The 27,227-nt window shown below is 38.7% G+C and overlaps 1 protein-coding gene across 2 annotated transcripts in view; it reads left to right on the top strand.

Moving 5' to 3' along the window:
* The window catches only part of LOC129636617 (cytochrome P450 2C31-like), a 57,090-nt gene extending 30,219 nt beyond the window's left edge, over positions 1 to 26,871 (top strand). For both annotated transcript variants that reach the window (XM_055560123.1, XM_055560124.1), the window contains exons 5-9: positions 9,288 to 9,464; positions 10,409 to 10,550; positions 13,459 to 13,646; positions 24,268 to 24,409; positions 26,459 to 26,871. In XM_055560123.1, the coding sequence (XP_055416098.1) occupies positions 9,288 to 9,464; positions 10,409 to 10,550; positions 13,459 to 13,646; positions 24,268 to 24,409; positions 26,459 to 26,640 (831 nt within the window). In that variant the 3' untranslated portion in view covers positions 26,641 to 26,871. The remainder of the gene's footprint in view (positions 1 to 9,287; positions 9,465 to 10,408; positions 10,551 to 13,458; positions 13,647 to 24,267; positions 24,410 to 26,458) is intronic.
* The last annotated feature ends 356 nt before the right edge of the window (positions 26,872 to 27,227 follow it).

The raw sequence follows: 27,227 nt of genomic DNA, 5'->3' as shown, positions 1-27,227 counted from the left end.
TACTTTTACTTAAACCCCAAGTATGGAAGCGCATAGCCTTGCTAGGAGGCAAAAGTTACAAGAGCTTTTTTGGGAGTGAGCCAGAGCTCTAACTCCAGGAATGTCTCTCAGGCTAGAGGTCACTCTCTTGACTGCCGGCCTCAGGGCCCAGAGTCCTAAAAGTGAGTCTTTGTCATGGCTGTGCCTCCTATCTATGTGGATAAAGCACTGCTGGTGACCATGAGGTTTTTGAGGACATCACTTGGGAACTGCAGGATCTGTTCAGATTGGAAGTGCAATGGGCTTCTTCCTTTGGTGGTGCTAGCTATTAGCAGACCAGAGAAAGCTCTCCAATGGCTTCTGTCTCAACTCCCTAGATATTCCTTTTATGGAATCTGTGGAAAGGAAATGGAAGTATTGGACCTACTATCTTGAGGACAAAAATCACTTTTTCTTCACTGGCCAGCCCTCTACCACCTTTGTTATCACATATACTGGCATGGTGACACTTAGAAGGGACATCTTGGTTATTGCTCATCTCTTTATGTCTCACTGCTTCTACTGCTATCAGGACTGTACTCAGGAATGTACATGGGCACACGTAAGATGGATGTTTCCTCTAGTAGTCCTAGCTTGGGAAACATTCTGGGAAACTACTCTGGCAAATCCAACAAAGGTCTTGGTGGTAAGGAACTAGAAATCAATCTGGGATGTCATCAGATCTACCCCTGGTGCATCTCCATGCCACCTTGGTGATAGAACTGGGAGGGATGAGTAAAATGTCTGCATCAGTAAGGAACAGACTAAGTCTGACCAGGAAAGGAAAGCTTCAGTGGAAAGTGTTTGCACACCCATCTAGAGCAGGGAGGGACGCCTCTGATGGAAAGAAGCCACGGCCGTGGATGCTGCTTTTTTCTTTGTTAGAGATGGGAGCTAACAGTTCCAGAACCACTCCTTTAAAATGTAATTTAAAAACTTTGGACAAGTTTGATCCCCAGAGTTTAAAAAATACACGCCTGATCTTCTGTGATACTGAATGGCCACAGTATCCTTTGGGAAATGGGGAACACTGGCAGTTTAAAGGGGTTCTCAATTATGATACTGTTTTACAATTAGACAAGTTCTGTAGAAAACAAAGGAAATGGGTAGAAGTGACATATGTGTTGCTCTTTATCTCTCTGCGAGACATGCCAGACTTACGTCCTAAGGGTGCAGATTTGGGTGTGAAATCTTCAGCTGTCTCCTGTTTTCTTACTTTGCTCCTGTATCTGGGGCTCCCAACTGAACAGGCTGAGAATCAGGGACCCTTCCAGGAGGGGCTGCCTCAGTCTCAGTAGAAATTCCAATAGTCCCAATTGTGGTCGAGACTATTTAGAGGATATAGAAGTACATAGAAGTACATAGAAGGCTTTATGGGACTAACTTTACTTTATGACCTTACTTGGAGAGATGTAATATATGTCTTGGGACAGAAGTTGACTCCTGATTCAAAAACTTGAGTTTTGGGGGAAGCCACTACTTTTGGAGATGAATGGCTTGAAGGCAAGGGGAAAGAGGGAACATGAAATAGCCCTCCTTCCTACTGGGAGCCAAGCAGTTCCGATAACAGAGCTGCTTTGCTGGATGTATTCTTGAAGGACTCAAACTAGTGCAAAGACTTTAGACTATGCTAAGTTGACTGAGATAGAATAGGGAGAGAAGCAAACTCCTGGTAAATTCCTAGGTAGACTACAGGAGCGTCTCTGCAAGTTTACTGATGTTGATCTCGAAACTACAGAGGGAGAAATGATCTTAAAAGATAGTTTTCTCACTCAATCAGCTCCAGGTATCTGCTGTAAGTTACAAAAGCAGGCGTTCGGACCAAATCAGTCTTTAGAAAAACTGTTGCAGTGTCTCAGACGGTATTACGGTAGAGAATATGAGGAGGAAAATAAGAGGTAAAAAAGAACCAGGCAAAAAACTGAAGCCCCAGTATGGCTGTTAGAGCCACTGTGAAACAGCCTGAGGAAAAATGCCCAGACAGACCCAGGTGAAAAGGGATGGACTTGTTATTATTGTGAAAAGAGCAGCATCTCAAGCGGGATTGCCCTCAGTCATCTAAGCCAACCCCAGCTACATGTCCAGTCTGCAAAGGACCATACTGGAGAAGAGACTGCCCTCCGAGGTGTAGGCCCCAGGGATTGGACTCTTAAGACAATCAGGACTGTAGGTGCCTGGGGGTCCCCACACAAGCTCCCATCCTAATTACACCCGAGGAACCCTGGGTATTAATAACTGTGGGGGGCCAATCAGTCAATTTCTTTTGGACACTGGGGCAACTTTCTCTGTGCTCACTGAAGCCCCTGGTCCGCTTTCTTCCTGATCCACTTTCCTCCTGATCCACTACTATAGTGGGACTGTCCATATGAGCCGGATGTTATTATTTTAGTTGTCCTTTATTCTGCAACTAGGACTCTGCTATTTTCTTGAGTTTCTAATCATGCCAGAGTCTCCTTCACCCCTCCTGGGGAGGGATATACTGAACAAGGTCCAGGCCTGTTTTCATGAATATGGAGCCTGCTCTTTTTCTCCTGTTAATTGAACAAAATGTAAATCCTAAATTGTGGGCTGATGGAAAAACAGGGTTGAACACAAAATGCTGTTCCTGTTGTTATCAAGCTCAAAGACCCTCACTTATTTTCACATCAAAAGCAGTACCCACTAACTCCCAAGGTTAAGGAAGGTTTAAAATCCATCATTGAAGATTTAAAGGAACAGAGGCTATTAATTCCCTGTAGTAGTCCATGCAACACTCCTATTTTGGATGTAAAAATGTCAAATGATAAATGGAGACTAATTCAAGATATACAAATAGTAAGTGCCTAATCCTTATACTTTATTGTCTGAAATTTCTAAATGAGCCAAATATGACTTTTAGACAATTTGAGAGGATTTTGGGGCATTACAGGCTACTGCCACATTCAGATTCTGGGTTATGGAGAACTTGCCTGGCCTTTAGATAAACTTATAACTGAAACTCAGCAGGCCCAAATCGACAAGCTGGTTAGGTTCCCAGAGACTTAAAAGGCTTTTAAGGCTCTTCAAACTGCTCTCTTGCACGCTCCTGCTTTGAGCTTGCCCACAGGATCAGAGTTTAGTTTGTTCCTTAGTAAAAAAAAAAAAAAAAAAAAAAAAAAAGCCTATGCCACATTCCTTAACGGTAATTGCTACTATTGTTTTGCTAATGTCTAAAGCTACTATTGATTTTGACTAATGGGCAAATATCGTACTGTACTGACTTCTCATGATGTGAGTGAGATCTTAAACTCTAAAGTTCAGAGCAACAATGGCTCTGTCTTTAAAACTGCTGTAACTCAAGGGGTGTAGAAAATTCTAGGAATAAAATATCACTTACACGGTTCCTGGAGACCCCATCTTCAGAAAAAGTTGAAAAGGCTAATGACTTTATTAAGAGGCATCTGTGTAAACTAACTCAGGAACCACAAGACAGTTGGTTTAAATTCTACCCATAGCTTTAATGAGGGCTCGAATTGCCCCTAAAAAGGAAGGACTGTTCCCATTTGAATGTACCTATGGAAGAGCCTTCTTACACACAGACATTGTTATAGACACTGAAGCCTTAAAATTAACCATGTGACTCAGCTTTCAGCTCTTCAACCTCCTCATCAATTGAAGGTTTCCCATGGTGGGTTTCTCCAAAAGGACTTCCTTCAAGTCTTCACCAGCAACAATCGTATGTGATGCCTCTTCTTGATCTGATGACATCTAGCAATCCTAAGATGAACTGATGTAACTATGGACATAATGTACTTTTAATTTTGATTATGTTTGAGCTTGGTTTAATGACTATTTTGCCTCACATCTGTAACTGTATAACGGGGTTTGTTTCTAACTTTCTGAAAGCTTTTAGGTTACAAATGGTTGTCCAGGCTCCTACAAGTGCCGCAGCCTCCCCCAACTATTACTTGGGGCCCATGGATCAGAGACCCTCAATATGAGGGTTAGGAGAATATGTTGCCTCAACAGTTTAGGGATGACACCCCTCAACAGCAGGAAGTAATTATAGAATGAAAAGGATGCCCCTTTCCCTTGGCAACATAATTCTCCAAAAGAAAAGGAGGGGATGAGAGAGTCAATTCCTAGGCAGGTTGATAAGAAGTCTGGGATCCCTAAGGAGGAGAAAGTGATCTGGGCTCATGAAGCAGAGGTAGGGTTCTGGAATTCTCAAGGAGGAGGAAAGGACAAACATATTTTTTTCCCTCTACATTCTTTAGTCTTCGTCACAGAAAACATTTTTTTACTTAAGCCTAGTACTGATGATTACACACAAACAACTCATTTTAAACTGTGTACTAAGGATTATATAACAACAATACATCCTTCTTGAGGACAGTTTCTCCTTCATGAAAAACTTGTGGCTAATCCTGTTATCTTAAAATGTAAATTATGGGAGTGGATCTAGTAAGACCTTTACAACCTTGAGACATTTTTTTGATTTATCATAACTAATTAAAAACTTATATAACTCCCTTGCTTAGACTAGCGAGGGGAGTACTCTCTGTCCCCCTTCTGATGTCTATGTCAGAAGCTTTCTCTGTCCCTTTTCTTACTTTAATAAAACTGCTACACACACACACACACACATACATCAAAAAACAAAACAACAACAAAGGAAAAAAAAAAAAAACAAACTAGAAAAAGAAGAACAAACAAAGCCCAAAGTTAGCAGAAGGAAGGAAATAATAAAGATCAGAGACTAAATAAACAATAGAGGCTAAAAGGGCAATAGAAAAGATTAGTGAACAAAAAGCTGGTTCTTTGAAAAGATAATCAGATTTGATAAACTCTGGCCAGACTCATCAGAAAAAAAGAAAGTGCAAATAAATAAAATCAGAAATGAAAGAGGAACATTACAATTGATATCACAGAATTTCAAAGAATCATGAGAGACTACAATGAATAATTATACACCCATAAATTAAACACCTAGTGGAAAATGGATAAATTCATAGAAGCACATACCAAGATTGAATCAGGAAGAAACAGATAATCTGAAGATGGAACGCTAGTAGTGAAATAGAACCAGGAATCAAAACTCCACAAAATCAAAAATCCAGGACCAGATGGCCTCACGAGTGAATTCTATCAAATATTTAAAAAAGAACTAATGCCTGACCTTTCCAAACATGTCTAAAGGAACACTTTCAAACTTATTCTATGATGCATTACCCTTATACCTAAATTAGAAAAAAAATTAAAAAGAAAAGAATAATTAAGGCCAATATTTTTGATGAACCTAGCTGCAAAAATCCTCAACAGAATATTCAGTTCAGTTAAGTTGCTCAGTCATGTCCAACTCTTTCTGACCCCATGGACTGCAGCATGCCATGATTCCCTGTCCCTCACCAATGCCTGGAGCTTGCTCAAACTCATATCCATTGAGTTGGTGATGCTGCCATCCCACCATCTCATCCTCTGTCGTCCCCTTCTCCTCCTGCCTTCAATCTTCCCCAGCTTCAGGGTCTTTTCTAATGAGTCAGTTGTTCGCATCAGGTGACCAAAGTATTTGAGCCTCCACTTCAGCATCAGCCCTTCCAATGAATCTTCAGGACTGATTTCCTTTAGGATGGACTGGTTGGATCTCCTTGCAGTCCAAAGGACACTCAAGAGTCTTCTCCAACACCACAATTCAAAAGCATCAGTTCTTTGGTGCTCAACTTTCTTTGCCAACTCTCACATCCATACATGACTACTGGGAAAATGGCAGCTTTGACTGGACAGACCTTTGTTGGCCAAGTAATGTTGCTGCTTTTTAATAATGCTGTGTAGGGGGTCATAGCTTTTTTTCCAAGGAGCAAGTGTCTTTTAATTTCATGGCTGCAGTCACCATCTGCAGTGATTTTAGAGCCCATGAAAACAAAGTCTGTCACTGTTTCCATTGCTTCCCCATCTATTCACTATAAAGTGATGGGAGTAGATGCCATGATCTTTGTTTTTTGAATGTTTGTTTTAAGATGCCTTTTCACTCTCCTCTTTCACTTTTATCAAGAGGCTCTTTAGTTCTTCTTGGCTTTCTGCCATCAGGGTGGTGTCATCTGCATATCTGAGGTTATTAATATTTCTCCTGTCAATTTTGACTCCAGCTTGAGCTTCATCCAACTGGGAATTTCCCATGATGTACTCTGCATATAAGCTAAATAAGTAGTGAGACATACAGCCTTGATGTATTCCTTTCCCAATTTGGAACCAGTCTCTTGTTCCATGTCCAGTTCTAACTCTTGCTTCTTGACCTGCCTACAGGTTTCTCAGGAGGCAGGTCAGGTGGTCTGGTATTCCCATTACTTGAAGAATTTTCCAGTTTGTTGTGATCCACACAGTCAAAGGCTTTGGTGTAGTCAATGAAGCAGAAGTAGATGTTTTTCTGGACTTTTCTTGCTTTTTCTATGATCCAACAGATTTTGGCAATTTGATCTCTGGTTCCTCTGCCTTTTCTAAATCCAGCTTGAACATCTGGAAGTTCGCAGTTCATGTACTGTCAAAGCCTGGTTTGGAAAACTTTGAGCATTACTTTGCTAGCATGTGAGATGAGTGCAGTTGTGTGGTAGTTTGAACATTCTTTGGCATTGCCTTTCTTGGGATTGGAATGAAAACTGACATTTTCCAGTCCTGTGGTCACTGCTGAGTTTTCCAAATTTGCTGGTATATTGAGTTTGGCACTTTAACAGCATCATCTTTTTGGATTTGAAATTGCTCAGCTGGAATTCCATCACTTCCACTAGTTTTATTTGTAGTGATGCTTCCTAAGGCCCATTTGACTTCACATTCCAGGATGTCTGGTTCTAGGTGAGTAATCATGCCATCGTGATTATCTGGGTCATTAAGATCTTTTTTGTATAGTTCTGTGTATTCTTGCCACCTCTTCTTAATATCTTCTACTTTTGTTAGGTCCATACCATTTCTATCCTTTATTGTGCCCATCTTTGCATGAAATTGAAATCAGTAATACATTATAACAATTATAATCTATGAATAAGCCAAATTTATTCTGGGGATGCAAAGCTGGTTCAGTGTCTGCAAATCCATCTATGTGATACATGGCATTAACAAATGAAAAATAAAAATCATATGATTTTTTTAAGTTATGCAAAAAAAAATGTTTTGACTGAATTCAACATCCATTTATGATAATAAAGAGTGAATAGAGAGGGAACATACTTAAATGTAATAAAGCCCCTATAGGAGAAGCTGTCATCATTCTCAAAAGTGAAACCCTGAAAGTATTTCCTCTCAAATCAGGAACAACACAAGGATTCCCACTCTCCCCACTTTTGTTTCAGCATAGTACTGGAAGTTCTAGCCACACAAGCAAAGAAAAAAAGTATGGTACTGGCAAAAAAGCAGACATAGATCAGTGGAACTGAAGAGACAGCTTAGATACTTACCACACTTAGTAGGTAATTAATATACAACAAAAGAAGCTAGAATACAAAATGTAGAAAAAACACCCTCTTCAATCAATGGTATTGGGAAAACTGGACAGTTACATACAAAAGAGTCAAACTGGATGCCTTTATCACACCACATATAAAATAAATTCAAAATGGATTAAGGATTTAAATGTAAGAACCAGAACTATAAAAATTCTAGAAGTAATCATGGATGTGTGCTCTTTGACATTAATCTTGTTGATCTTTTTTTGATTATGCATTGTTAGGCAAGGGAAACAAAAGCAAAAATAAAGGAATGTGACCTACTCAAATGTAAAAGCTTTTGCACAGTGAAGGTAACTGTCAACAAAACAAAACGCCTGCCTGCTGAATAGAATATATTTGCAAATGATGTATCTGACAAGGAGTTAGTGTTCAAAATACACAAAGAACTCATACACTTCAACAACCAAAAGAAAACCCTAATTAAAAAATGGACAGGAGGTTCAAATAGATATTTTTCCAAAGAAGACAAAAGTTGGCCAATAGGCACATGGAAAGATGGTCAAAACACTAATTATCAGGAAAATACAAATGAAAACACTAAAGGGTTTTACCTCACACCAGTCAGAATGGCTATTATAAGAAAGAGAAGAAATAACATGTGTTGGGAGGATGTGGAGATAAGGGAACACTTATGCACTGTTGGTAGGAATGTAAATTGAAATGGTCACTATGGCAAACAGTATAGAGGTTCCTCAAAAAGTTAAAAATAGAGCTCCTATAAGATCTGGGACTCAACTGGGTACTTCTCTCTAGAAAACTTCTGGGTATTTATCTGAAGAAAAGAAACTTATTCAAAAAGATATATGTACCCTTATGTTCATTGTAGCATTGTTTACAAAAGGTAGAATATCAAAACCACCTAAGTGTCCACTGATAGACGAAAGGATAAAAAAGAAGTGGAATACACACACATACACACAATGAAATATTACTTTGCCGTATAAAAGAATGAAATTGTGCCATATATGACAGCATGGATAGTCCTAGAAGATATTATGCTAAGGGAAGAATGTCAGACAAAGACAAATATTATATGATTTGCTTCATATTTAGAATTAAAACAATTTTAAAACAAACAAAATAAAACAGAAACAAATTCATAGATACAGAGAAGAATTTGTGGTCCTCAGAGAGGAAGAAGTAGAGGGACGAATGAAATAGGTAAAAAGGATTAAGAAATATAAACTTCAGATATAAGTGTAATAAGTCACAAGGATATAATATACAGCATAAGGAATAGAGTCAATAACATTTCAATAACTGTATGATGACAGATGATTCCTGGGCTTATCATGGTGATTAATTTATAATGTGTGTAAATGGTGAATCACCATTTTGTACACCTGAAACTAATATAATATGTGTCAACTGTTAATATATTTTCATAAAAATAAATGTAGAAAAAGTGTATGATCCCTGCACACTGTTTAGGTGACTCTCTGTAGACATGTGTGTAGTGTAAACTGGGATAAACACTGGAATCTACCTCTGTCACTAGTTTTGTGACTTAGACTGGTTGACTAACCTTTCCGAACCTCAGTGCCCTCATTTGGAAAGATGTGGTATGACCCTGAATTTCTTCCAAGTTTTGGTTATGAAAATAATTCGAATGGTTTTGAAATTAGTCGGTAATCTGTGCATACTGTCACTCAGGCCATTTTATCAGTTCCCTCTCCTTCAAATCCCAAATGGGTTCCAGTGCAAGGAGCATATCTTACTCATCTTTATTTACTCATTTTATAGCAATATGTCTGCACCATAATATGGGCTTGTAAATCTTTGCTGAATGAATTGACTGCTTTTTTTCTTTTTTAGCTCTACAATGCTTTCCCCTCTTTACTACATTATCTCCCAGGGAGTCATAACACATTATTTAAAAACATGACTGAGCAAAGAAAGTTTATTTTGGAGAAAATAAAGGAACACCAAGAATCCTTGGACCTCAATAACCCTCAAGACTTTATTGATTACTTCCTGATTAAAATGGAAAAGGTAAAATGGAACCCAGACTTGCTACTTCATCTTTGTAGGTGGAGTGGTGTAATACATGGAATAGCTTTGTTCTTCTCAGTGGAATTGGTTTATTAAAACAAATGCTCCTTCTTAAAGATATATTCATTGCTTTTGCAACCTATTGTGCAAACCATACTGGATGTCTTGAATTATTTCTGCATTGTCACTGAAAATTGCTTGGAAGTGTTTATATTTACCATGTTAAAGCTGGTTCTTTATTTGAGAACAGATTGAAACACACACACACATTCAAGATAAGTGATAGATGGTATATTCTCTTTCATTAAATAAATTCCATGAATGGGTGATGTAAGAAATGAGAGAAGGCAGAAATGGATGGGAATCTAGAAAGGCTACTCTTGGAAAAGACAGTAGAAAACAGATGAAGTAGGTTTTGAGGATTAGCAGAGAGGACAAAACTGGTTCAGGGAAAGATAAGTGTAGTGATGAAGTGTGTGGAATTCTTAAAGAGATTGTCTTGATAGAAACTGAGGAACTGTCATGGGTTTAATGACTGATGAATTTGGGAATAGTGTTTCAATTTGAGGATAGGTGGTTCTGAAGGCCTGAGTGAGAAATTCAGATATGATGAAATAGACAATAGATGCTCGAACTGATGGTGAGTAGCAGTGATGACTTGATAAGAGTCAGGTTAGAAAGAAATTACTGAAGAACTGATTTACTCCAGTGGGTGAGCAAGTGAGGAATCAGAAAGGACTTGTTGGAAGTTTAACTCTGGTTATATTTTAATTGAAGAAATTCTAACAATGCATCTAACTTTACCGTCATCTATAACATTCTCTAATGTTTGGCTTAATTTGTCAAATAAGTAAACTTTAACAATTATGTTGTTATATGGAATTGTTTTAAGTTGCTTGTAAGTTACTTTTACTTATCGTGTAATCCTAATACATCATTGCCAGGAGAAACACAATAAACAGTCTGAGTTTACCATGGACAACTTGATCACCACTGTATGGGATGTGCTTACTGCTGGAACAGAGACAACAAGCCTCACTCTGAGATATGGGGTCCTGCTCCTGCTGAAGCACCCAGAGGTCACAGGTAGGATCACAGATGATGGACAGGATGAAATTCTGGTTAGAAATTGGCAGGCAACACTGATGACTTTTCTACTCTTCATCTGCCTAGAAGATGTACAAGAAAAACTTCTATCCTTAGTATATCTTCCTATCATTGTATGAATTGCATTCAAATCAGAGTATAATAAAACAGGAGAATAAAATGTTTAACCAGTAGCAGAATTATGGAGGGCAGAGGTCACAGTCCTCCCTACTGTGGTGGAGTATCCTTGATTTGCATCAGGTCAGGTGCAGTAGGGCTTCCATGGTGGCTCAGATGGTGAAGAATCTTCTCTACAATGATATTGCTTGATAAGCCTTCCAAGTCCAATACATGTACTTTTGTCAAAAGTTAATTCTACTCAGATGCATTTGCAATGGAAGGATTGACTCAACAAAATCACAATCTTTCTTCATCAAAAAACCTCACTCTTTAAATTAAAAAGTTATACACAAAAATTCTGTTCAAATACACTCTTTTGGCCAAACAAAATTTCCTGAAAAATGTAATTTCTCATTCTCCTTTTTTTCTTTATTTGGTCCTCATCTAAGAGAATATTTCCTTTACTTTATCATGCTTTGTGCTTTGACCTATTAAGACACTTTTATTTTTAATTTTTTTGAGTTTAATTGTCTTACAATGTTGTATTAGTTTCTGCTGTACAACAAAGTGAACTAGTTATATGTATATATATTTACGGGCTTCCCAGGGAGTGTTAGTGGTAAAGAACTCACCTGCCAACTTGCATGTGAGACATAAGAGATGTGGGTTCATTCCCTGGGTTGAGAAGATCCCCTGGAAGAGGGCATGGCAACCCACTCCATTATTCTTGCCTGGAGAATCTCATGGACAGAGGAGCCTGGTGGGCACAGTCCAAAGGGTCGCATAATATATCTTCTAGGACTTTCCATGCTGTCATAAGTTGACTGAAGCAACTTAGCACGTATGCATATAGATTTGTAATTGTTATATCTTTTTGCCGGTTGATTCTTTCATCATTGTGTAATGTCCTTCCTTCTTTTTTCTCTTGTTCCATACAGTCTTTGTTTTAAAGTCTATTTTGTATAAGAATTGTTTCCTCAACTTTCTTTTTCTTCTGTTTGTATTCAATACATTTTTCTAGTGGAGCAGCTGCTGGGTGATGGTGGGTGGGGTTGGGTCATGTGGCAGCTGGTTATGAAACCCCATGGGGTCCAGTCTAGTGCTGGCCCTCTGGTGGTTAGAGCTGGGTCCAGGGCCTCTTCCTGAGATGGCTGGCAGAGAGTTCTGGGGCTTCCTAGAATTGGGTGTCAGTTTGCTGTTGGGTGAGCCTGAGACCCAAGATGTCTTCTAGTGGTGCTGACCTGCTGTTGAGTAGGCTGGATCTTGACATGGTTGGCTGCAGGACTGCTGTGGTCCTGGGGCTGAGGTTGGCCTGCTAGTTGGTGGATCAGGCCCCAGGAGTCTTGAGGATAGTACCTGCCTTCTGGTGTATGAGACCACATCCTGGTTTCTCTGGCTGCAGGGTCTTGGGTATCTTGGTAGGGGGAGCCAGATCCTGTGTTCCCTGGCTGTAGGACCCTAGGGGTCCTGGAGTTGCAGTTGGCCTGCTCATTGTCTGGATGGGGGCCCAGGGAGTCCTGGGGTTGGTGTCTCCCAACTGGTGAGTGGGGTTGGGTCCAGGGGCAGCTGGGGCTCAGGGCTGCTATAGTAAGTGGCATGCTGGTGGGTAGGAGTATGTCCCAGTCCAGCTAGCTGCTTGGTGTCCCACATCCAAGAACAGGTGATAACTGGCTGATGAGATGGGCCAAGTTCTGGCACTAATAAACCACAGGGAAGATTCTAAAATTGCACTTACTATCATTCATGTCCATGTGTTGGGATGAGCTCTCCAAAGTAGCTGCTACCAGCATATGTGTTCTGGAGGTGAGCCCCAACTGCCCTGTGCCTCTCTGGGAGGCTGTCCAAGATCAATAAATGGGTCTGACCCAGGCTCCTTTCAAATTACTGCTCCTGCTTCTGGGTCCCAGAGTGGGTGAGATTTTGTATACGCTCTTTAAGAGTGGAGTCTCTACTTCCCGCAGCTCACTAGATCATCTGAAATAAGCCCTGTTGGCCTGCAAAGCCAAGTGCTCTGGGGGCTCCTCTTCCTGGTGCAGCACTCCTGGGTTAGGGAGCCCAGTGATGGGTTCAGACCCCTCACTCCTTGGGGAGAACCTCTGTAATTGTAATTAACCTGTTCATGGGTCTCCTACCTGAGGATAAAGTCTTAACTGTGCTATGATTCTGCTTCTCCTATGCATTCATGATTCCATCCTTAGATCTTTAGTTGTTGAAGAACTTTCTCTTAGACTTCAGGTTGTTCTTATTGATAGTTGTGCTGTAAATCATTGTATTAATCATTTTGTAATGCTTGTGGGAGGAGGTGATCTCAGAGTCTTTCTACTCTGTCATCTTGAATATTCTCCCTTAACTTACTCATTATTCCTATGTGTTGAGTCAACCAAGCATCTTGTTCAGTTGGTCCATTTATTAAGTATTTACTGCATGGAGTACTTCTACTCTTTTAGAACTTTCATAAAATAAAACTGACATAAACAAAATGGTTAAACTGCATGATGTGAGCCTTTGAGATCCCACATCCCTGAGTTTGTTTTAAAAAATACACAAAGGAGAGTATCAGAATTGAGAAATGAATTTCATGATGTAACTGTGCTTTATATGTATGTGTATTTAAGTCTCTAATGAAATTCCAATTTGTCCATGACACTGAAATTCTTTTTCATTTTTTCCCTTGTAGGAAAACACATGTAATTTTTCCTTCTCTCCATATCCTACCACAATGTAATCATGATTAAGAAGACAAAATATCTTTATCACTTGACATAAATTCTGATTTCTACCTTGCCAGCTAAAGTCCAGGAAGAAATTAACCGTGTGGTTGGCAGAAACCGGAGTCCATGCATGGAGGACAGGAGCCGCATGCCCTACACAGATGCTGTGATCCACGAGATCCAGAGATTCATTGACCTTATCCCCAACAACCTACCCCATGCTGCAGCTCAGGACATTAAATTCAGAGAATATCTCATTCCCAAGGTGAGAGGTATTTCATCTATACTCCTCATTAAGACTCTTAGGTTTCAACTATCACAGCAGTAGATGTATAGATTGCCTAATTGTCTACAGGTATTACAAAGTCATGTCTCAGGTATTTCACCCTCAGACCACATACTCCTTTCCTTTTAATTTGTAGATAGAATTTAATAAATATAATAGTGCTTAGACTCCCACAGGATTCTTAGTACATTGTTAGTCCCATATTCTGCCTGTTCATTAGGCTACTCTTCTGTCCACTCCCTATTTTCCAGTGTATGTTTTATTACTGTTACCACTTAATCAGTAAGCGCCTCTCTATCTGTTTCACTTGTCAAAAGTCCAATGCAACAGTTTTCTTCCTCCCCACCTGCATTTGAGCTACTGATCCCTTCTGGAAGACCATGCAGCCCATGAGGATCATATTATTGTCACCAACTCAATCAGTTCAGTTCAGTTCAGTTCAGTCACTCAGACATGTCCGACTCTTTGCAATTCCATGACTGCAGCATGCCAGGCCTCTCTGTCCATCACCAACTCCTGGAGTCCACTCAAACCCATGTCCATCGAGTAGGTGAAGCCATTCAACCATTTCATCCTCTGTTGTCCTCTTCTCCTCCTGCCTTCAATCTTTCCTAGCATCAGGGTCTTCTCTAATGAGCTGGTTCTTTGCATCAGGTGGCCAAAGTATTGGAGTTTCAGCTTCAACATCAGTCCTTCCAATCAATATTCAGGACTGATCTCTTTAGGATGGACTGGTTGGATCTCCTGGCTGTCCAGGTGACTCTCAAGAGTCTTCTCCAACAACAGAATTCAAAATCATCATTTCTTCAGCACTCAGCTTTCTTTATAGTCCAACTCTCACATCCATACATAACTACTGGAAAAACCATAGCCTTGACTAGACAGACCTTTGTTGGCAAAGTAATGTCTCTACTTTTTAATATGCTGTCTAGGTTGGTCATAACTTTCCTTCCAAGGAGTAAACGTTTTTTTATTTCGTGGCTGCAGTCACCATCTGCAGTGATTTTGGAGCCCCAAAGAATAAAGTCTGCCACTGTTTCCCCATCTATTTGCCGTGAAGTGATGGGACCGGATGCCATGACCTTAGTTTTCTGAATGTTGAGCTTTAAGCCAACTTTTTCACTCTCCTTTTTCACTTTCACCAAGAGGCTCTTTAGTTCTTCTTCACTTTCTGCCATAAGGGTGGTGTCATCTGCATATCTGAGGTTATCGATATTTCTCAAGGCAATCTTGGATTGCCAGGCTTCATCCAGCCTGGCATTTCTCATGATGTACTCTGCATATAAGTTAAATAAGCAGGGTGACAATAAACAGCCTTTACATACTCCTTTTCCTATTTGGAACCAGTCTGTTGTTCCATGTCCAGTTCTAACTGTTGCTTCCTGACCTGCACACACGTTTCTCAAGACGCAGGTAAGGTGGTCTGGTATTCGCATCTCTTTCAGAATTTTCCACAGTTTATTGTGATCTGCACAGTCAAAGGCTTTGGCATAGTCAATAAAGCAGAAATAGATGTTTTTCTGGAACTCTCTTGCTTTTTCGATGATCCGGCAGATGTTGGCAATTGGCTCTCTGGTTCCTCTGCCTTTTCTAAAACCAGCTTGAACATCTGGAAGTTCACAGTTCACATATTGCTGAAGCCTGGCTTGGAGAATTTTGAGCATTACTTTACTAGCATGTGAGATGAGTGCAATTGTGCAGTAGTTTGAGCATTCTTTGGCATTGTCTTTCTTAGGGACTTTATTCAATGTTCTTGTTTCATAACTGAACTCATCTTGCTCCAACAAGCACACCAACTATTTTCAGCTTTGAATTCTTCCCTTCCATTTCTCCACCATGGACTTTTTCCCAAATGATCTAGTCTCCCACAGAGAAATTCAGAATCCATTTTAGGGAACTCCCTCAATTCCCTTCCACTAGATTTACAAGTTTATCTACATCCATACCCCTTTATTTTCTTTTTCATTTTGTTGTTGTGGAAGAAGGGCTTTCCTTTTACTTAAAGTAAATCTTTTCACTTGTGTTATGGATCTCTTTCCTCTCACTTTTTCAGGGTTCCTCTTCAATTAATCATTTCTTCTTTTTATTCTCTCCTTCCCTGTTGACTCCTTTCCACTAGCATTTAAACATACCCAATTCTCTTGCATCTTAAGAAAAGTTTTCCCAAACCTTGACTCCTTCTGTTCAATATAAGTGGTGATTCTGGTCTTGTTACTGATCTTAAAGGAAAAGTTTTCACCTTTTCACTGTTGAGTATCATATTGACTGTTGGGTTGTCATATATAGCTTGTATTAGGTTGAGGTACCTTCCGTCTATACCACTTTGTTGAGAGTTTTTATAATAAATGAATGTTGAGTTTCATCAAATGCTTTTTTTTCTGAATCAACTGAGAGGAATCTATGATTTTTATTCCCCATTTTGTTAATGAGTTCTATCACACAAGTTGATTTACACATATTGAACCATCCTTGCATCCCTGGAATAAATCCAGCTTGCTCATAAATCCACTTATTACTGTATTCTTCAATTCAGTTGGCTAATATTTTGTTGAGGATTTTTTCATCTATGTTTATCAGGGATTATTGTTGTTTTTCAGTCCCTAAGTTGTGTCTGACTCTTTTCATCCCCATGGACTGCAGTATGTCAGGCTTCCTTGACTTTTACCATCTCCCAGAATTTGCTCAAATTCATGTCCATTAAGTTGGTGATACTGTCTCACCATCTCATCCTTTGCTGCCCTCTTCTCCTTTTGCCTTCAATCTTTCTGCACGTCAGTTTCTTTTTCAATGGGTTGATTCTTTGAATCACGTGGCAAAAGTATTGGAGCTTCAGCTTCATCATCAGTCCTTCCAATGAATGTTCAGGGCTGACTTCCTTTAGGATTGACTGGTTTGATCTTGCAGTCCAAGGGACCCTTCAAGAATCTTCTCCAGCAGCGGAATTCAGAGGCATCAATTTTTTGGCACTCAGCCTTCTTTATGGTCCAACTCTCACATCCATACAGAATTAACTGGAAAAACCATAGCTTTGACTGTACTGACCTTTGTTGGCAACGTGATGTCTCTGCTGTTTAATATGCTGCCTAGGTTTATCATCGCTTTTCTCCCAAGGAGCAAGCGTTTTTTAATTTCATGGCTGTGGTCACTGTCTGCAGTGAGTTACTTTGGAGCCCAAGAAAACAAAATCTGTCACTGTTTCCACTTTTCCCCCTTCTTTTAGCCATGCAGTGATGGGACCAGATATCAAGGATATTGGCCTATAATTTTCATTTCACATAATATTCTTTTTGGTTATAATAGAAGGGTAATGTTGGCTTTTCAAAGTTAGTTTGCAAGTGGCCTTTCCTCTTGTATTTTTTGGAAGAGTTTGAGAATTGGTATTCATTTCTCTTTATATATTTGTTAGTATTAATCAGTGAAACTGTCTGACCCCGCACTTTGTGTTTTGGGGGTGTATTGTGTGTTTTGGGATTGCCAGTTCAATCTCCTTACTCATGATTCATGTATTCCTTCTTGATAGGTTGTAGGTTTCTAAGAATCTATTTTTTCTAAGTTCTCCAATTTGTTCTGGTATTGTTCATTATATTAATAGTTTGTTATGATTGTATGTATTTGTCCAGTATCAGTTGTAATGTTTTCTCTTTTATTTCTGCTTATTTTAGTCTTATTTCTTCTTTTCTTGGTAAGTCTAGCTAAAGGTTTTTCAGTTTTGTTTATGGCATTAAAAAGCCAGCTCTTAGTCTCATTGTTTCTTTTTTTTTGTTTTCTTTTTTCTTATTTGTCTGTTTCTTTTATTTACTTTATGATCTCTATTTCCTTCCTTCTGCTGACTTTGAGCTTTGTTTTTTCTTCTTTTTCTAGTTCTTTGAGGTGTCAGGTTAGGTTGCTTGTTTGATATCATTCTCTTTTCTTGATGTAGGCATTTATCACTGAACTTTTCTCTTAGAACTGCTTTTCCTGACATCATGAGTTTTGGTATGCCGTGTTTACTTTTTTTTTTTTGTCTCAAGGTACTTTTTGGTTCTCTTTTGATTTAGTCTGTGATCCTTTGATTGTTCAGTAGCATATTGTTTAATATCCACATCTCTGTGTATTTTCCAGTTTTCTTATAATTGAGTTCTCAATTTATAACATTTTGTTTGGAAATATACTTGATATGATTTCAGTCTTCTAAAACTTCTTAATACTTGTTTTGCGCCATAACATATGATCTATTCTGGGTAATGTTTCATGTGTGTTTGGAGAGAATGTGTTCTATTGCTTTTGGATGGATTGTCCTTATAGATCTATTAAGTGCATTCTGCTTTTTCAATTGGAATGTTTAGTTTATTGCAATTCAATATAATTACTGATATGGTGGGTTTATATTTGCAAATTCATCATTTGTGTTCTGCTTATCCACCAAGTTCATAATTCTACTCTTCCTCCTTTACTGTCTTCTCTTGGGAATAACTGTACTTTTAAATAATTGTTTTTTTGTTTGTCCCTCTTTTTTATATCTCTCTGCTGCTCATTTCCTGCCTTCCTATGGATTAGTAGATTTTTTCCAGGAGTATAAATATCTATTGTCATTGAACTATTTTTTAAATTATTTCTCTTGAGATTACAATATGTATTCTTAAATTTTTACAGTCTTCTTTAAATTAAACTATTGAATTAAAAAAATACAAGAACATTGCAATCATATATGATTATTTAACCTGTTCCTCTTCCTTTATGAGAGAAGGCAATGGGACCCCACTCCAGTACTTTTGCCTGGGAAATCCCATGGATGGAGGAGCCTGGAAGGCTGCAGTCCTGGGGTCACTGAGGGTCGGACACTTCTGAGCGACTTCACTTTTCACTTTCATGCATTGGAGAAGGAAATGGCAATCACATATATAATACCTATGTATATTATAAAGCTACCATCAGTGTTATAATTTTTGCTTTAAACAGGCAAACATGTCTTTAAGAGGCCAAGTAGTGATACAGATTTTGTGGACCATGTAGTCTTAATCTGCCATTATAGAATAAAGGTAGCCATAGATAATACTTTAAAAAAGGCAGGGAAATATTCCAATAAAACTTTGTTTGCAACAGGTGGATATCTGGATATAGATTACTATGTTAACTGGGTATAAGTTTTTCCCTTTAGCGCTTTAAATATTTCATTTTACTATTTTCTGATTTCCATTTTATTGATGAGTATTCAGCAGTCATTTGAATTCTTGTTCTTGTGTAGGTAATGGGCCATTTTTCTTTGACTGCCTTCAAGTTTTCTCTGTGTATTTGACTATATTTTAACTACAATATATTTATGTTTAAGTCTGGTTTTGTTTTTATTTATTCTATTTGTCTACATTGTGCTGCTGCTGCTGCTAAGTCACTTCAGTCGTGTCTGACTCTGTGCGACCCCATAGATGGCAGCCCACCAGGCTCGCCCATCCCTGGGATTCTCCAGGCAAGAACACTGGAGTGGGTTGCCATTTCCTTCTCCAATGCATGAAAGTGAAAAGTGAAAGTGAAGTCGCTCAGTCTACATTGTAGATGTCTACATTTTCTTCATTATTTTCTCAATTTTTTTTGCCCATCCTCTCTCAATTATTTTCTTTTTTTTTTTTTGGTACTCCAATCACCTTATTGTGTTGTTGAAAAGGTTCCTTAGGTTCTGGTTGCTTATTTGTTTTCAATTTTTTCCTTTTCTACAGACTGCAAAAAGTTTTATTGATTTTTCTATTTCACCAACTTTTTATTTCAAACTATTGTAAAGTCTATTTAATAATTAATATAATCAACCATAAATTTTAGTTTTGGAATTTCCATTTGGGTTCTCTTTACAATTGATATTTTGATCATTCATTCATTAACATTTTACTTAATGTTGAGACATTTTTTCATTTCCTTGACTATAATAGCTATGATTATAATTCAAAATTTGATTGTGAGATTCAAAATTCTTATTTGTTTATTCCATTGTCACTATTTTTATTTTAGTGTTACTGTTGTTCTTCTGTTTCTCTTGTGTATGGGTCACATTTTCTTGGTGTGTGTGTGTGTGTGTGTGTATGTATGTATGTGTGTCTAATTATTTTGGATTTTGTCCTACATATTTTTAATGATATATCATAGGGACTCGTGATTCATTTATGTCCTTTGAGGAACATGAAGCTTTGTTCATTTGCTTGTTTAGCAGGTTGTTAACTATGCTGTTCTCAACTCAGAATTCTGAGTTTTAAATTTAGTTTTTTTTTTTAACTTTAGGGTAGTTATCTGGAATTTATTCCATATGTAATTCAAGGCTTATAGGATTGTCAGAGATTTGGGATATTTCATATAGGGAATTTAAGGGTCCTCTTCTCTGGCTCTTTCTTTTATTTTATTACCCACCACCCCCCACACCCCCGTTTTTTTTTCTTTTTTTTTGGTTTGTTTGTTTGTTTCTGTGCAGTGGGTACAGCTGAATATTGTCATTGATTCTTTAAAGCACTGAGACTTGGCTTATGGTCATGTTTTAGTCACTCAATATTTTGTTGTCTGAGACCTGTCCTCATGATAGCATCATTAAAATGGAAAACTCACCCAGTATCTTTTTGCCTTCTCAAGTGTTTTCTACACTTCATGCTTTTGGCTGCCTTGCAGAATGTGTGTGTTCGTGTGTATTTCACAGTTTATAATTACTGTGTGTTGGAAAGTTCTTCCAATAGGGGCTTCTCAGCCGTTACTCTATTTTTATGTCTCTAAATTCACTAATCTTTTCTTTTGCAGTCTCTAATGTTTTTAATTCAATCCAGTAAAAATTTTATTTCTAGAATTCCTATTTTTACAGTTTTAAATCTCTGTTGAGATTTCTCATTTATTCTTTTTTTTATTATTAATTATTCCTTTAAAAACTTAGATATACTTATGATACATGGTTTGTAGTTCTTGTGTAGTTCTTAGATAATTCTAATATCTAGGATAATATGGGTTCTACTTCTATTGGCTCTTTTTCCTTCAAATTTGGGTCACATTTACTTCATTTCACATTTATTTTTAATTTTCTGTTGTATAGTGAATGTTTTGAATGATGTCTTACGGGGAGTCTGGATTACCCTTTCTTTAAGGACACTGAATTTTATTTTGATAGGCAGCTAAATTACTGACAGATGTCCTTTAGTCTCTTAAGCTTACTATAATTGTTTGTCATTGTGATTTAATTTCAATTTTTGATTTAATCTTAGGGCATGACCCTTAGTCCAGGGTGGGTTCATTAATCCAACAACTTAGAATTTGGAGGATCAATCATAACAGAAAATCTGAGTTGCCAGGAAAGTTCTTTCCACTCTCACTGGGTTGGAACCTCAACTTCTCTATCACTGTACAGCATCTGGTATCCACCTTCAGTTCTCACCTCCCCAGGAATCATACTCTAATTGGGGTCCTGAAGCTGCCCAACCCACAGACATGAATGTACAGAGAATACTCTTGTATACTTTTGAGATCTTCCCTGTTTATAGATTCTTCCTGACTTGTGTCCTTCCTCATGAGTTGCAGGCATCAGGTTTTGATCTCTGTCTCCTTAGGTCAGAAAGAGTCCCACTTTGCTCAGCTGCCACCTCCCTGCACTCTAGGAGGAAAGTTTTTTCAGAAGTATATTAGAAGTGAATATAGGGCCTACCTAATTCCTCCTTATTAAAGAATCACAATCCTGGATTGCTTCTTGTTCAATGCTGGAAAGCTGTTACTTCGTGTTTTTTCCCCTGAGAATTTCAGAAAGTATTATTTAATTTGGCTGCACTGGGTCTTCATTGCTGCTTGTGGGTTTCTCTAGCTGTGATGAGCAGAGGCTAGTCTCTAGTGCAGTGCCTGGGCTTCTCATGGCAATGATTGTCTTGTCGCAGCATGCAGGCTGTAGAGCATGTGGGCTCAGTCGTTGTAGTGCACGGACTTTGTTGCCCCGAGGCATGTGGGATGTTCCCGGACCAGGGATCAAACCCATGTCCCGTGGCAGGCAGATTCTTCACCACTGGACCACCAGGGAAGTCCTCCTTTCTGTAATTTATATATATTTCAAGTTTGTGAGGGTGACTCAAAAGCAGTTACTCTGTTATACCTTGAAGTATACAGTCCCATCTTCCTCAGTTGGGAAGATCCCCTGGAGAAGGAAATGGTGACCCACTCCAGTATTCTTGCCTGGGAAATCTCACGAACAGAGTGGCCTGGCAGGCTGCAGTCCTTGAGGTCGCAAAGAGTCAGACACAGCTCAGTGACTAAACAGCAACAGATGGTCCCATCATCCAGGATAAATTTTTTTTGTCACTAATTAACTTTATATGAAAGCCTTTGTACTGTGGCCATACTATCTTCCTGTACTTCACGCGCAGGGCATATCTCTAAGCCCACCCAGGTCAGAAAATGAATCACAGGAGTTGCTGTGTCATAAGGAAGAGGTTCAGGAAAGACTGAAACTTCAGTTTCCCCTTTATTCCAGTCAGTTCAGTTACTCATTCATGACCAACTCTTTGCGACCCCATGGACTGTACCACGCCAGCCCTCCCTGTCCATCACCATCTCCCAGAGCTTGCTCAAACTCATGTCCATGGAGTCGGTGATGCCATCCAACCATCTCACTCTCTGTCATCCCCTTCTCCTACTGCCTTCAATTTTCCCCAGCATCAGGATCTTTTTGAATGAGTCAGTTCTTTGCATCAGGTGGTCAAAGTATTGGAGCTTCAACATCAGTCCTTCCAATGAACTTTCAGGACTGATTTCCTTCAGGATCGACTGGTTTGATCTCCTTGCATTATAAGGGACTCTCAAGAGTCTTCTCCAACACCACAGTTTGAAAGCATCAATTCTTCAGTGCTCAATGTTCTTTATGGCCCAACTCTATACTTGACTACTGGAAAAACCATAGCTTTAACTAGATGGACCTTTGTCAGCAATGTCTCTGCTTTTTAATATGTTGTTTAGGTTGATCATAGCTCTTCTTCCAAGGACTAAGCATCTTTTAATTTCATGGCTGCAGTCACCATTTGCAGTGATTTTGGAGCCCAAGAAAATAAAGTCTGTCACTGTTTCCATTGTTTCCCCATCTATTTGCCATGAAGTTATCGAACTGGATGCCCTGATGTTAGTTTTTTAAATGTTGAGTTTTATGTCAGTTTTTTTCACCTTTCACTTTCATCAAGAGGCTCTCTAGTTCCTCTTCATTTTCTGCCAGAAGGGTGGTGTCATCTGCATATCTGAGGTTTTTGATATTTCTCCTGGAAATCTTGATTCTTTTATTTATTTGTACACTTGGAAATGATTGTCTTTCAATTCATGATGTTTTGGAGTGAGAACTATATCATGTATTTGGAAAGGCTATACAGTATACCAGAAGGCATTCAGATGAATCCGAATTTGAATTTTGTCTCTGTATTATTGTGATCCCAAGATATTGTGAATAAAATCATTGTTATCATAATAGCAGCAAAATTTCTATTTATTGAGTGTTTTAGCTTGTGGTAATAACCTCTATTTAAAAAGTATTTCTTATATTATCTCATTACATAATAAAATAATGCAAATTTATTGTTTGTGTTTTTTTTTGTTTGTTTGTTTTTAGTTTAGTTTTTTTTTGGCGTGCTTAGCCACTTGTGGGATCTTAGTTCTCCCACCGGGGATTAAACCTAAGCTACAGATTGAACCCTAGCCACCAGGGAACTCCCTGTTTACATTTTACTTGTGATGAAAATGAAGCATGCAAATGTTAAAAAAAAAAAAAGCAAAAAACTTTCCTATAGTCACAGAAATTAATTTAGTAGAAAAAATGTTCAACTCATTCTAAAAACTAAACTCTAAATCGTTATGTTACGTGGTATCTCTGAGTTTAGGAAAACCTTACAAGAAACCAGAAATGCCACCCTACTTCCAGAAGAACATTCAACAAATACATCGAAAAAACATAGGAGGAGGAGGGTATGCTTACTAGTTACTCATCTTAGTAGGAGAAGAAAATAGTTTTCAAAAATATGGCCACTCATGTAGTTTTGAAGAAGATGTCATATTTGATTCCAAAGAGAAAGAGCTAGATTTTCAGTGACATCAGCACATTTAAACAATATGGCTTTTTTTCTTTTTGTCAAGAAAAATGCAGCTCCTTTAATTTACTGGAAAGCAAGTGCAGTAGGTAGACTACAAGCTGAAGACGATTGTCTTGGAGTCAGGCTTTAACAGTGCCCTGAACTGGCATTGTAGGATTTAAGATCTGTTAGGCTTGGTCACTGGGCTTCCCTGGTGGCTTAGACAGTAAAGAATCTGCCTGCAATGAGGGAGACCTAGGTTTGATCCCTGGGTTGGAAAGGTCCCCTGGAGGAGGGCATGGCACTCCAGTATTCTTTCCTGGAGAATCCCCATGGACAGAGGAGCCTTGGTGGGCTACAGTCCATGGGGTTGCAAAGAGTCGGACATGACTTGAGTGTCTAAGCACAGCACAGGCTTGGTCATTAACTTGTTCTCTGACATGGAAAGAATAAATTTTTGTGTGTATCTCAGTCATATCATTTACAAAAGGAAAGGATTAGACAAGGTATTTTTTTTTTCAAGCTCTGTGACCATTTTTATAATCCAGTTAATCTGTTTCTCTTTATCACAGGGCACAACCATATTAACATCTCTGACTTCTGTCCTGCACGATGGCAAGGAGTTTCCCAACCCAGAGCAGTTTGATCCTGGTCACTTCCTGGATAAAAGTGGTAACTTTAAGAAGAGTGACTACTTCATGGCTTTTTCAGCAGGCAAGCATGCTTCATTTTTGTCTGTACATCAGTGGTGAAATGAGAGAAGGAAGGGCTTTGCATGGAGGCTAGTCTGGGCTGGACAAATTGTCATTTGCATGAGGCCAGAGGCACCACTCCCAAAGTGCAGATAATTTCTCATTGGATTGGAGGCTGTATTTCCTGACTTCTGCTCTCTTACCCACTGCTGAGTCTCCTAAGAGCTCCTCCTAGATATCTAGGTTTCTAGACACTGCGGCTTTTCTCCCCTGACCTGATAAGTCAATTCACTCAATGTAGTCTGCATACCTTATATGTAGTAGACTCATGCTCACTCAGGTCCAGAGATACAAATGTGGGTAACAGATGCATCCTTCCTCTAAGAAAGAGGAATGCAGGTTAAAGGCAAGGATACTCCAGAGAGAAAATACTCTTCAGAGGGTTTCCGCTCTTTCAGTGGGCACCCAGAGAGAGAAGCTCCTGAATCTTGTGTTTTGAGGGACACGGCAGAGGGCAGAGTAGTTGGAAGATAAAGGAAGTTTTCTTGCAGGAAGAAACATTTTATATTTAGTATCTTCCTTTAATTTTTCAGGGTCCTTGAAAGAAAGAGGTAGGATACTTTAGACAGTTTAATGAAGAGACTGTTTTCAGAGGTGTGGACACGATTAAGGGAAGTGGCAAGGAGTGGTCAAGTACTCAGGGATAAGCATCAGCAGGACGATGTTACCATCCTATGTTGAAGAGTCAGGAGAAGGAGGGTGTTGCTGAAACTCAAGCAGACTTTTAGCAAAGAGAATGGCTGCCTCAGCAGGAGATGGGTCTGTAGGTTGGAGAATACAGCCACTGCTGAAACTGTGGCCTGACAGGCTGGGACTGAGGGAGGGCATATTCTAACCTTCTCAATGTTTAATCCTCTGAGTTTACTCACAGTAAAGAAGGTAACTAACTATTGGGGTTGTGCATTCCAAAGAAATCAACTTCCTAAACACAGAGTAGGTGTAAAAGAAAAACAAACAGAATGGATCTGGGAAGATGGAGAAACACCCCCAGACTATGAACAGTGCCCAGAGGTGATCGCATAGAGAGACAATGCTAATCTTATATTCTTCCTGAATTTTGGGTTCATTGTTGCATAATGAGCCTGCTCGAGATTTCTGCTCAATTTACAGGGTTTGTGGGATTGCTTTTGTCCTGATACTGTGCTACCATTATAAGATCTAAGGCTTTACCTTATAAGCTTATATTCCAGTGTGTGGGACAGAGGAATAATTACAATTTCATGTGAAATATTCTGTATTAGAAGCACTAATAAGTCTTGTGGAATACCAGTGAGGGAGTAAATTATATCTACCTGAATAGATCAAAGAAGTTTGTATAGAGTAAATGACAGATGCAGTGGATCTAGAAGGATGTAGAGAATCTCAGCTGGCAGAGTTGAGGGGATGAGTATTTCATTTGGAGGAATGACTGGAAATTCCTAACACTTGAAATAGCTTATGTGTCCGGGATTGGTGAACATGTAGTCATACTTTTGTCTAGTTTGTGACATTTCTTTTTATACCTGATAGTGGTAAACTCTTAAAATAGTGTTAAAACAGGGACATGGCAAGGTCAAGATTATTGTTAGGAATCAGATGAGGAGAAATAAACCTGTTGTTGAGACTTGGGTTGGAGGTAGATGGAGAACATATAGTGTGTCTCATGCCGATTGGGATGAGCGAGTGTGTGTATATACGTCTGTTTGTGTGTATATGTCTGTGTGTGTGTGTATATCTGTGTGTGTGTGTGTGAGTGTAGAAAAATGTCACTGGCCACCCTCAGGAAAGCAATTCCCACATGGGTGTACAGAAGGGATTAAAAAAATATATTAAATAGAATGTACACAGAAATATGTTCTGAGGGAATGAAGCAGACCAGATTTTAGTGTAAATACAAGCCATTGGTTATTTGGTCTTTCCTTAGTTTATCTATTTATTTACTCTATTCTTTCATTTCACATTTATCTACACCTCCCTGTGCACTAGGTCAAATGAGAATTATATGGATATTTCATTTATGTCTCATTTTTAGGAAAAAGAGTTTGTGTTGGAGAAGGCCTGGCCCGCATGGAACTGTTTTTACTCCTGGTCAGCATTTTACAGAAGTTTACCTTGAAACCTCTGGTTGATCTGAAGAACATTGATACTACACCACTTCTGAAAGGGGTGGGATCTATACCACACTTCTATGAGGTCTGTTTCATTCCAGTCTGAAGAAAGGGCTGCTGCCAGATTGCAGATAAGCCTCTCCAGCTCTGTCTACACAAGCTGATGCTCTTTGCCCTTGCTGTTAGCTATGGTCCACCTCTCCCTTAAAGTCAGGAGTGACATTCCTGAGCCCTGTCTCTTCTGATTTTCTTTAAGATTCAGTTCAAGTTTTGCTTCATGAACTACAGCTCACTGTTTTGTCTTCAATAAAATGTTTTTTTGTAATTCTATCCTGAGATCTTAAGCTGTATCTTATCTACAGTGAAAAGGTACCTTATAAATGTCATATTTTGATTTTTAAAAAAATTAGAGTAGAAAATTATCACGTGTTAAAAAATATATGTGTATAATGTACTCATCTCTTACTGCTATTATCTCTTCAGGGGAGTAATCTCTTGACAGTTTGGCATGTATAATTTCTGTTTTTTCAGTGTTCATTAAAGTGTAATCGTATGTGTGATGTATATGTTTTTATACATGTATACATATATATATATATACACATACATACATACATGCAGGAAGAAAGCAAAGGAAGATTCATCCAGCTAGAGGGAATAACATGAGACAAAAATTACATTTGCTCATTATTT

Source organism: Bubalus kerabau, chromosome 22 (genome assembly GCF_029407905.1).
Source record: "Bubalus kerabau isolate K-KA32 ecotype Philippines breed swamp buffalo chromosome 22, PCC_UOA_SB_1v2, whole genome shotgun sequence".
In the NCBI taxonomy this organism is placed as follows: Eukaryota; Metazoa; Chordata; class Mammalia; order Artiodactyla; family Bovidae; genus Bubalus; species Bubalus kerabau.
The sequence above is the reverse complement of the archived record's forward strand: the minus strand, read 5'-3'. Positions and strand labels throughout refer to the sequence as shown.